This window comes from Antechinus flavipes, chromosome 1, assembly GCF_016432865.1.
Source record: "Antechinus flavipes isolate AdamAnt ecotype Samford, QLD, Australia chromosome 1, AdamAnt_v2, whole genome shotgun sequence".
Taxonomy (NCBI): domain Eukaryota; kingdom Metazoa; phylum Chordata; class Mammalia; order Dasyuromorphia; family Dasyuridae; genus Antechinus; species Antechinus flavipes.
Genome location: NC_067398.1, coordinates 255,415,735 through 255,428,343, shown reverse-complemented (window position 1 = coordinate 255,428,343; position 12,609 = coordinate 255,415,735). Strand labels below are relative to the sequence as shown.

The 12,609-nt window shown below is 36.2% G+C and overlaps 1 protein-coding gene across 1 annotated transcript; it reads right to left on the bottom strand.

Moving 5' to 3' along the window:
- Positions 1 to 3,683: 3,683 nt before the first annotated feature.
- On the bottom strand, positions 3,684 to 11,238 carry LOC127564208 (cytochrome c oxidase assembly protein COX19). The gene is made up of 3 exons (XM_052000623.1): positions 11,028 to 11,238; positions 7,539 to 7,654; positions 3,684 to 4,454 (listed from the first exon to the last, which is right to left on the bottom strand). The coding sequence occupies exons 1-3, from the start codon at positions 11,107 to 11,109 to the stop codon at positions 4,374 to 4,376; spliced, it is 279 nt and encodes a 92-aa protein (XP_051856583.1). The 5' UTR covers positions 11,110 to 11,238; the 3' UTR covers positions 3,684 to 4,373.
- Positions 11,239 to 12,609: the final 1,371 nt, after the last annotated feature.

Genomic DNA, 12,609 nt, shown 5'->3' with positions numbered 1-12,609 from the left:
AGTGAAGTGAGTAGAACCAAGAGAACATTGTACACAGCAACAAGAAGATTATACAATGATCAATTCTGATGGACATGGCTCTCTTCAACAAGGAGACGATTCAGATCAATTCCAATGATCTTGTGATGAAGAGAGCCATCTGCATTCAGAGACAGGATTGTGGGGACTGCATGTGGATCACAAGATAGCATTTTCACCTTTTTGTCATTGTTTGCTTACTTTTTGCTTTCTTTCTTTTTCCTTTTTGATATTTTTCTTGTGCAGCATGATAAATGTGGAAATATGTTAAGAGGGGAAGGGGTTGGGAGAAGAGGAAGAGAAAAATTTGGAACACAAGGTTTTATAAGGGTAAATGTTGAAAACTACCTTTGCATACATTTTGAAAATAAACACTATTATTAAAAAATTAAATTAAATTCAAGGTTAAGGGAAATCTCCTTTTGGGCTATTTGTGAGTGAGTACATGTTGCCTCTACATCATGTTGGCCATAATTCTAAACTTCTTTTTTTATTCTCTATTCTCCATGACCCAGGTCTGATGAGTTTTCAGTCACCTATTCAATCATCTATCCAGCTATATTATAATTAAGGAGATTCCTTTATCCCCTTACTTCTTACTTCCAAGTTCCAATCTCTTAGCTGGTAAACAGGAACAAGGAAATCCAAAATTTTGTACTATATTAAACTATAAAGCCAATTAATTTAAGAATACCTTGAAATAACCAAGTTGCATTAGTTGATCCAGAATATATATATTTAAATACTTAGGATGAAACTTTTTGTTTCAAAGTAAAATTATAATATCTGGTAGATTTGGTGCTTGGCAATTCAGTGATCCAATGCGAGCTCAATGAATTTGGATGGAAAACTCCATCTGTATCCTATAAAGACTGAATATGAATCAAAGCATGTTATTTTCACCTTTCCCCCCCCTTTTTCATGGTTTTTCCCCTTTTTTTCTGATTTTTCTCTCTCAACCTAACTCATGAAAATATATAAAAAATGAAAGTACATATATAATCTTAAAAATAAATAAAATTACAATATCTGGTTATAATTATTTGCATTTAAAGTACAGATGAGAGATATACAGATAGGAGAAAATATACTAAATTATTATTTTAAAAATGTATTTGTTTTATTTATTTGATATTCCCTAGTTACATTCAAAACAAAAAAAATTTAATTTTTTAAAAATTTGAGTTTTAGATTCTCTCATCCCCATCCACAATTAAAAAACTACTTGTGAAGTTATACAAAACATTTGCATAAAAGTCAAATTGTGAAAAAATCATAGCTCTTCTGCCCTAATGGAAATAAAAACCCTCAAGAAAAATTAAGGGTTTTTTGTTTTGTTTTGTTTTGTTTTTTAGAGAGAGAGAGAGTGAGAGAAAGAGAATGCTTCAATCTATATTCAGACACAATCAGTTTCTTCTCTGAGTATGGATAGGATTTTCATCATAAATTCTTCAGAGTAGTCATGGAGGACTGAACTACTGAGAACAGCCGTCATTTGCAGTTGGTCATTCCAGAACATTGCTATTGTGTACAGTAATTTCATTTTGCTTAACTTCAAGGAGGATTTTCCAGGTTTTTTTTTTTTTTCCTCAGAGCAAAATAGATCCAGGAGAATTAATTTTAAAATTATTGGTTTACCTGAAAGTCATGATCAAAAAAAGAGCCTAGACATCATCTTTCAAGACATTATATAAAAAAAAGACATTATCAAGGAAAACTGTTCTGATATTTTAAATCAGGGTAAAACAGAAATTAAAAGAATCTATTGATCATCTCCTGAAAGAAATCCCAGAATGAAAACTTCCAAAAATATTATAGTTAAATTCCAGAACTCTCACATTCTGGAATTGCAAGCATCCAAAAACAATTCAAGTACGGTGGAACTACAGTCAGGATAGCACAAGATTTAACAGCTTCTGCATTAAAGGACTGAAAGGATTGGTATATGATACTCTAGAGAGCAATGGAGCTATGATTGCATCCAAGAATTATCTACCCAGCAAAACTAAGTATAATACTTCAGAGGAAAAGATGGTCATTCAATGAAAGAGAAGATTTTCAAACATTTGTGAGCTATGGAAAGACCAGAGATGAATAGATGAAAAAGATTTTCAAATACAGAACTCTAAAGAGGCATAAGAAGGTAATCAGGAAAGTGATATCAAGGATCTTCATAAGGTTTATCGGTTTATTCCCATGTGGGAGGATGATACTGGTAACTCATTAGAATTTTGTCATTATTATGAGTTAGAAGGAGTATATATAGAGACAAAGAGCACAGGTATGAGTTGACTATGAGTGGATAACATCTTTTTTAAAAATGATGAAATTAAGGGGAGAGGAATGTAATGGGAGAAAGAGAAAGGGAGAAGTGAAATGTTGCAAGTTATCTGCCATAAAAAGAGGCAAGAAAAAGCTTTTATAGTGGAGGGGAAGAAGAGAAGGAGAGCTTGAAAGAATAAACCTTACTCTCATCAGAATTGGCTCAAAAAGGAAAATATACTCAATAGGGATCTATCTTATCCTGCAGAAAAACAGGAGGGGAATGGGATATAAGAGTGAGGGAAAGGTGATAAAAGAGAGGGCATATTGGGAGATAGGTGGTCAGTACTAAAACACTTGAGGGACACGATGAAAGGAGAGAGAATAAATGGGGGGAAATTACAATGAGCAATAATAAGTGTAAAAAAAATTTGAAGGAAGATTTTCTGATAAGGCCTCATTTCTCAAATGTAGAGGGAACTGAGTCAAATTTATAAAATCAACTCAAGCATCATCTTCTGCTAGAGGCCATTCCTGATAACACCCCACCCCAGCCCATTATTTTCTATTTTTATATTATATATTTTGGGTATAGTTTTTACTATTCTTCTGCACAGTACTGGTTTGGACTTCAAGGAATGGTGCCCCACCCAAAATAAACTGATCATTTGAAATCTCATCTTCATGTTGATTAACTCAGGTTTGGATCCTTCACACCTCCTCTATCTCAACAACTTCCTCAGCCTTCTTTTCTTTTTGACTGGAGGGTAGAACACCAAACTTCTCCCAAAGCTTTCCTTTATGGAGGAGAAGGATCTGGACTTCAGCCAACTCTCTTATAGTAGCTTTGCTTGGTATGGACTGATACCACACTGGCATGACTGACCTCCTACGGAGGTAGGAGACAAACTCCTTGCCTTTTACCACTGGTAAAGTATATAACAAAAGCAGAGAATAAACAAAGATGAGGCCTAAAATTATATCAGTGAAGTGTATTCCCAAATCCCACTTACAGAGAAGGGGCATCTAGAAGCAGACTAATCAATTAAAGGGAGAAAATATTGCAATTAATCAAGTATTATGGATATGTTGCCAGGCAGACTGTACATACTCAAATACTGGTGAGGAAAAATATGAAAAGATATCACCATTATAACATTTTGTTCTTGACAGAGAAGTTGATGTAACAATGCTGAGATAAGATTTACAGAAGTTTCTATAAAAGTAAAACAATATGATTTTGTTATGTTGATGAAGTCTCAGATGTTCTGTTTTTCAAGAAGTGAAAATAGACAAGTTTTAAAATATTTGTCTAACTTTATAAAGGCTGAAACAAATAGCTGAATTATTTGGAAATATATCTGGAATCTGCAAATATCATAACTGAAAAATATAGACAAAAATTTCTCACTTTTTGTATTTTTTTCACTTTAATCAAAAAAGATACACATTTCTGAACAGTGAAGAAAATATTCCATAGGCAAATTGCATTTTTATTTTCTGATAAGAGCTGTATAGACAACTTTGTAGTCATTTAGTTAAATCAAAAATATTCATAATACTCTTATTAAAATTATACATTGGTAGAATATAAAAGCCATCTATTTACAAACATTTCTATCAAATCACATATATTCTTATATTCACATTATGTGCCAATAATTGAAATGAAGAAAGGCCTATGTTTTGGCAAAAACAAAAATCCTCCCCCAATCCCATACCTTTTTTAGGAAAGCCTCTAAAAAGAGATATTTTACCAAATGACAACAATAAAAGAGCAAATGTACTTTATGAAAGTAAGCATTTTTCCTAACTTTGGTTCATGTCAGAATTAGACTCTTACCCATAGACTGACATTAGCAATACAAGGGTAACATCATTTTGATTTCTTGTCTCTGACTTATTCAAAATGAATATTGAAAAAAGAGAATCCTCTAAAACAAAATACCTTTCCTAAGTTAAGATTTTAATATCAATCATGTCAAACATTAATCTCTTATAGATGGTAGGAAGAATTAAAGAAGAGAAAGAATGTACAATATATACCACTACAGAGGATTCCTGTTAGAAGCAATTCAATTGTTTTCTTCTCATTACAAGTTCTTTTTTGTTTCTGATTTTTCATCCATTAGATCTTTAAATCCCAGCTTTTCCAGTGATTCTTGTGCCATTAGCTGCCTAAAAAACAAACAAACAAAAAAAAGATTTTGAAAACTTTGGAACTTTAAAACTTTTCTGATATGGTGCTACATTGGTTGTGTATTTGATGGATGTAGCTCCAAACAATTTATAAAGCTTGATAAATGATGAGTGCTGGGTTGTAGTCAAATAAAATTCATGCTTTCTCCCTTTTCCATGTTACTTAACCTAGCAAATTAAGAGATTTTGCAAGTAATTTTAGATCAGCTACTTCCCTGAATATCTCTGGTGTTTCAAGTTTGAATTTATTATTTTGTATTATTTACTTATTTCAGTCATGTCCAATTCTTCTTCATGATCCCATTTGGGGTTTTCTTGGTAAAGACACTACAGTGGTTTGCCCATTTCTTCTCCAGCTCATTTTACAGATGAGGAAACTGAGGGTCACACAGCTAGTAAATAAGAGGCCAAACTTGAGTTCAGATCTTTCTTGACTCTTTAACCACAGCAAAGTGCTTTACATTATCTTATCTGAACCAATCCTATTAAATAGATACTACAGGATTGTAATCCCTATATGACAGATGAGGATGACAAGACATAAAACAGATAAGTGGTGTAGAGTCACACAGTTTATCACAGCTGAGGAAGAGGACCAGTGCAGTATACCGTTCACTAGGGGGATAAGACACAGAGATAGATATAATTTGAAATACATTGTCTTAGAAAAATGATAAAGTGCTGTAGGACTTCTACTAGGGGAAATTGTGACTAAATGGGGAGATCAGGGAAGGCTGCCTGGAGTGACATTGAACTGGGCTTTAATGGAGAAACATAAATCAAACAGATGAAGAAGAAAAAATGTATTCTAGGGTAGAAAATAGCATAAGAAAGTCCACCAGAATAACAACTTCGGGTCTATCTAGGGGTTTGAATTGAATAGATGACAGAATAATATCAAGATTTGGAGACGGTTGTGCCAGCCTGTGGAGATCCTTGTGGAATCTGAACTTGGAAGATAACATAAGCCACTAGAGAGACATGACAGAATCTATATAAGATTGGTAACAGTTCAAAAAGGACATGAAATCGGGGAAAGGTGAGAAGAGAAAACTTCTAAAAAGACTGTTGTATGTATACAGGGCGGTGGTAGTGGGAGCTGGATTTAAAAGATGTTTCTCCTAGGAGAGGTTGTGACTACATGGGGAGATTAGGGAAGGCTACTGAGGAGTCTAATTTATAAAAGGAATATAATTTATAAAAACAAGAGCATGCCCCAATTCATAAATGTTCAAAGAATATGAAAAGGCAATTTTCAGAAAAAGAAATCAAAGCTACCTATTTTTGTTGTTGACTTGGTTTTTAGTCATGTTTGATTTTTCCTGACCCCCATTTGGGGTTTTCTTGGCAGAGATACTAGAGTGGTTTGTCATTTGCTTCTTCAGCTCATTTTACAGATGAGGAAGCTGAGGCAGTCAGAGTTAAGTGACTTGCTCAGGGTCATACAGCTAGTAAGTGTCCTGAGGCCAGATTCAAACTTGAGTCTTCCTGACTCCAGGCCTAGCACTCCCTAGCTGCCCATATTTAAAATTCCAAGGACACTAGAAAAACCAGTCAGTTAGTCAATAAACATCTATTAAATGCCTACAGTGCTCCAGGCCATGTGCTAACAGTTTTTTGTACAAGGACACCCCTCCCTGGCCAAACTCAGAAAGCCTCACTAATAGGAGTTTTTTTTTTTTTTTCTTTTTGCCTGCAGCAATTCTACAAGACTGTTCACTAAAACGTAAAGGGGTATGATTTGTTTGGTGGGCCATAGTGCAATGAAATCATGGATTTTAAAAGGTTTTGAAGAACTGCATCTAGAACTACATTTCAGAGCCCTGGTATATTTAATGTATTTAATACATTTATAGTAACAATGTGCATTTATGTAATGCTTTCAAAACATTTTCCTTATAAAAAAACCTTTGAGGAAGGCAGTATAAGGATTATCAGGTCTACTTAACAGATGAGGAAACAGGTTCTTAGGAGTGAAATGACTTGCTCAATGTCAAGTATGTCCTAAATACTTGTGTCAGGATTCAAACCCAGATCTTCAGACTCTCAGTCAGAGTGCTCTCCTATATCACTGGATTTACAACATAATTTTTTAAAGTGATTTATAATTGTGGACTTGTGGAACAGTATGAAGCCTAAGGTCTAAGTCTTGTCTTTGCCCCTTCCTAGCTTTGTGTAACACAATGGAGATTTAGAAACCTGGTGCTAGCTTCTGAAAAGATCCATGTAAGAAAAGCATCAATCAGTCTGTGTAAATATAAGCTATTATTTTTGGTTAGAGAAACAGTCCCTCATTTTAACATTGTTCCTATGAGAAAGGACTCTACAATTAACTGCTTTATAAAATGGTTTTTACATATGCAGTAAGATAAAAAGTTAGGAGTGCCTAGTTCCCTGGCCCAAAGTAACACAACATGAGTTCTCACTGAAACAACTTTTAAAATTCAGGACTTCTTTCATCTCTTTTAAAATAAATTACTATTTTCTTCTTCACATACCAGTTTTAATTCTTAATAGATCAAAACAAATTGTGTATTTTTAAGTATGGGAATAAGACAGAAACTTTGTACCCACAATTTTCAAATCTTTTGTGCGGTCAGCATTTTTTTTTTTTGGCTGAGGCAATTGGGGTTAAGTGACTTGCCCAGGGTCACACAGCTAGAAGAGTTAAGTGTCTGAAACCATATTTGAATTCAGGTCCTCCTGACTTCAGGGCTGGTGCTCTATCCACTACGTCACCAAGCTGCCCCGATGTCAGCATTTTAAAAAAAAACTATACATTAAAAAACTTGAATGACTGAAAGCACTGTCCACGTTTGGAAAGCAAACACAATAAAGGAATACAACCCCAAACTCCATATAATTCTATCATTCAATAAACGGTCTTAGGATTGTTAAGTATTCTTTAGTACAATTTAATATGATAATCCTCAATTTCACGGGCAAACAATTCAATAGCTGTGAACACTGGTTATGCCAAGGGTCCAGATTAGGTTCACGGCAATTAACTCCCAGGAAAAAATGCTCTAAGTGCAGAGATGTTAAAAGCTGACATGTACTTGCCTCTCCATTCTGCATTCCAAATATTCTTTTGATTCATTTCTACACAAAGCATTTTCAAAATTATTATCACGAAGACACTTCATGAATTTTTCTTTAAAAGCTTTACATTCACCTGAAATTAAAAAAAAAAAATCTCTTAAAAAATGAAAACCTGTCACCATAAAATGAAATCATTACTTGTGAAAAATTTCCCCCAGCAACAAATATATACAAAGCTGAAAAAATTACTTACAAATGTACTTGCTAAGATTAAAATTTTATTCATACCCAACTATTATTGAACACTCAAATTAGAATGCTAGTCACAAACATACATATTTTGGTAACATTTTTAAAGCTCGTACTAAGTATAGTAGAAGGCTTCATTTTTCATTCACAGCCATACTGCTACAAATTGTAATTTTTTTTAATTAGCAAAAATAATTATGCATATGTCATTTCTCCAAAGAACTCAAGTTCCTAATCTAATTACCATTTTGGGGGCAAGAGATCCCAGAATTCAATCAATATAAAAATGACTATAAATCTATACAAAGATAATGGTACATATCTTAGGTAATTATGATATATAATAATTTATAAAGACTCATTACAAAAAAGAAATAAATATCATAAAATGAAGCAATGCCAACATGAAAAGAGGTATGCCTCCACTTTAGAAAAATTTAGAAGAAAAAAACTCCTAACTGATAAAGTAGAGGTTATTTGCATTATAAAATGGATCACAACACAAGACTTAGTATATATTTATCTGATTTGTGTATAAATTTATGGTAATATATTTATTAAAATAATCATATTCAGAGACACAAAAAATTCTGAAAACTGTCCAATAAATTGTACAAGAACTTGAAAAACTGATTTTCCTATCCTATTTTTATTAAATCTAATCTTGAGGAACTTGAAAAAAATTGCTTACTATTAAAGGAGGGGCTAATTTATGCAAATTCTTTCTAATTCAACCTACGTAACTTCTTGACTAAAAAAAAGTATCCATTTCTACCAATATACTAATAAATAATATTTTACTAGTTATAACCTCAAAATGCTTGCTGAAAATACTAAAAATCCATTTTTAGAGCTCCTATATACATTATATTAGCTGTTTTTAAGATTTCATGAATATGTATATATAGGACAAAGGACAAGAGATGAGCTAAAAGGAATGGGCTAAAATCTGCATAGTGGAGGACCCAAAACAATCACAGTTCCAAGTATCAAAGTTTCAAAATATTTCTTGAAGGGAAGTTTGGCTATTGATTTTTTTTAGAGTAAATCAATAGTTTAAAAAAATATTTTTGGTCTGCCTTATTCATTCAGGTAGGCTAATTAAATAAATTCCTACTCATTTTATTCTTTTTTCAACAAATACTTTACATCTGTCCACCATTCTAAATTATAGAACTTTTAACACAAAAATTTAGCAAATTAAGGCCAAGCTTTTAAACTTATATCCCCTTCTTTGTATTTTTGGCTTAATTATGAGGGAATAAAGCAAAACAGTTCTTTTTAAAGGAATTGCAGATGACAAGTACTTTTCCTTGTCTGTTTAGAAAAAAATGACTAAAAATAACTAAAAGCTGACATTTAAAGTAGGTTATATGTATATAATATTTGCACCATGATATATATGCCCCTAGTAGCTTTTGTTAACAAGAAAAGATATCTTCCTAATCATTTTAAGAGAAAAAAGTGTGAATATTACTTTTAGGAAGGTAGTACCTATCTTAAAGCTGAAATTTTGGTAAAATCTCAAATGCTTTAAAAACCTATTATAAGTACTTGCTAAGCAGGACATCCCCAAAGTCTTATTAGTACACTAAGTCTTTTGAATACCTGTATTACACAAGTTTGTAAAGTTGGTTTGAAAAGATTCACTGATTATATCTTCTCTATAGTCTTCTAAAGTAGCATTTATAAATTGGAACTCCGGTTTACAGGCTTATTCAGCAATGAATAGAGGAATTCCATTAGCATATATTGAAATGGGTGATATTTCTCTAAACATTAAATATAAAATTGTTTGGGTAAAAAGTACTCAAAACATTTTCCTCCACCATCATTGAGAAGAAATGAAATCTTTTATAATCCAAGATTTTTCCAACCTGCTCCCTCTCACCTACCTACCTAAGAATTCGAGGACAATTAGGGGGTTTTGTTAAGATATTTTAAATTCAAAAATGTTCCCTGGATAAAGTAGTTTGGGACCTAGAGTTCCAATGCACTTAACATTAAAAATTGGATATGTGTGTGTGTGTGTGTGTGTGTGTGTGTGTGTTTGTGTATGTATTTATATGTGTGTGGTAAGAAGAAACAGGTAACTAAAATTGTAACTACTCTTCACTGGGTTAAAGAGGAAGAAAGCCTACATTCTTAAACTCTCCTTGGGTGGAGTATCTTCTTTATTTTATATCTGTTCATTTTAAGGCAACCAACCTTTGGGAATGTGTAAGAGAAAAAATTGTGGCAAAGTAATAATGCACAAAGATCTAGCTGAAAATTAAACAGGATAGAAATCATTTCATTCTCTGGACCATACTCCAGCACCAGCTGGGAACTGATATTTTTGTGTGCCCCTTCTATCAGAGACTTTTTTTCCCTTCTCAAATCCTCAGCATCCTCAAAGTGGGTGGGCTTGGAAGGTGGGGAATAGGAGCTGTTAAGCAGTAGTTTTAGCCTTTGGAGGACACCTCTTGCCAGGGCTTAGTAAAGGACTGGGGTATTCAGGGTTGGAAGGGGAGAAGCTAAGACAAAAGAAAAGGAAAAACGGGGAAAGATGATGCAGATAAAGAGGAAGAGAGGAAGGTCAAAGAGAAAAGAGGAGAAAGAAAGAAGAGATAAGAGAAGAAAGGGGAAAGGGTAAGAGGAGCTGAAGGAGAGAAAAGAGAAAGGGAAAGGAGAGGAAAGGGAGAGGGAGGAGGGAAGGTGGAAGGTACAAGGAGGGAGAATTGTCAAAAAGGGAGAGATAAAAAGTGGAATGAAAGAGAGGAGGGGGAAGGGGCTAGGAGAAAGAAAGTAAAAGAGAAAGGAAGGGGGAGAGGAGAAGGGGGTTAAGCTGAATAGAGGGAAAGAGCATAATGTAGGAGAATAGGAGAAAGGAAAAGGAGACAGGAAGTAGAGCAGAGGGTATGGGAGAGAGGGGAATGGGGAAGGGGGAAAGAGAGGAGAAAAGAGAGAGGGGAACAGGAAGAGACGACAGGGAGAGAGGAAAGAGGAAAAAAAAGAGGGAGAACAGGAGCGGAGGGAGGGGGAAGAGGAGGGGAGAGAGGAAGAAGAGAAAGGGTGATAGGGAAAAGAAGAGAGGGAGCGGGAGAGAGAAAAGGGGAGGGAGCAGAAGCTGGGCCCAAGGAGGCTCCTCAAACCCACGCCCCCTCCCGCCAGACAGCCAGGAACGCACCCCCCCCCCCCTACAGATCTTTCTTCCCCTACTACATCCGCTCCCCGCTGACCCCAGGCGGCAGCTGGCCACAAGGGCCACTGCTCACCGAAATGGTCCAGCGGGAAGCTGCCCTTATCTGGGGGCCGGGGCTGGAAACTCTTGGTCCCGAAGTTCATGGCAGTAGACATGGTGGACACCGGCTTCTTAGCACAGGCCGGGAGCCCTGTCACGCCGACTGTGGAGCGCTGAGCGGATGGTGGGCGGGCCCGCAGGCAACCACAGCAGAGCGCAGAGATGATCGAGCGTGGCCAATCAATACCTGCCGCCTTGTCCCCGCCTTTTTCAGGCCCCGCCCCATTTGTCTCCCTTCTTCTTTCAACCATTATTCTTGTTATTTTTTAACTTCATGGCTGTTGGGCAGGCGTGTGGGGGCCCTCCTCTTGAGAGAAGTTCGTAGGATCTTAGATTTAGAGGCCATCTAGTTCAACCTCCCCATCTTATAGACGAGGAAGCTCAGAGATGTTAGAAACAAGCTGACTCCGAAAGTCGGGTAACATGGAAATTTTATTGGCAAAGTCCGAAGGAATTGGACGCTTCTGGCCAGAAGCGGCTCGTCCTTCTAATGGGAAGAGGGAAAACTAGGTATGGAAGCGGAAAAGCTTTATGCTCCCTCCAGAAAACGGATTGGTCAGTTAGGGTTAGGGTTAGGGTTTAGGGTTAGGGTTTAGGGTTAGGGTTTAGGGTTAGGGTTTAGGGTTAGGATTAGGGTTTAGGGTTAGGATTAGGGTTTAGGGTTAGGGTTTAGGGGTTAGGGTTTAGGGTTAGGATTAGGGTTTAGGGTTAGGGTTAGGGGTTAGGGGTTAGGGTTTAGGGTTAGGATTAGGGTTTAGGGTTAGGATTAGGGTTAGGGTTAGGGTTAGGGTTAGGGTTAGGGTTAGGGTTAGGGTTAGGGTTAGGGTTAGGGTTAGGGTTAGGGTTAGGATTTAGGGTTAGGGTTTAGGTTTAGGGTTAGGGTTAGGGTGCGAATTTAGGGTTAGGATTAGGGTTTAGGGTTAGGGTTAGGTTAGGATTAGGGTTTAGGGTTAGGGTTAGGGTTAGGGTTTAGGGTTAGGGTCTAGGGTTAGGGTCAGGTTTAGGGGTAGGGTTAGGGTCTAGGGTTAGGTTTAGGGTTAGGGTTAGGCTTAGGATCTAGGGTTAGGGTTTAGGGTTAGGGTTAGGGTCTAGGGTTAGTGTTTAGGGTTAGGGTTTAGGTTTAGGGTTAGGGTCTAGGGTTAGGGTTAGGTTTAGGATTAGGATCTAGGGTTAGGGTTTAGGGTTAGGGTTAGTGTTAGGATCTAGGGTTAGGTTTAGGGTTAGGGTTAGGGCTAGTGTCTAGGGTTAGGGTTAGGATCTAGGGTTAGGATTAGTTTTAGGGTTAGGGTTAGGATCTATGGTTAGGTTTAGGGTTAGGATCTAGGGTTAGGGTTAGGATCTAGGGTTAGGGTTAGGTTTAGGGTTAGTGTTAGGATCTAGGGTTAGGTTTAGGGTTAGGGTTAGTGTCTAGGGTTAGGATCTAGGGTTAGGGTTAGTTTTAGGGTTAGGATCTAGGGTTAGGGTTAGATTTAGGGTTAGGATCTAGGGTTAGGGTTAGGATCTAGGGTTAGGATCTAGGGTTAGGGTTAGATTTAGGGTTAGGATCTAGGGTTAGG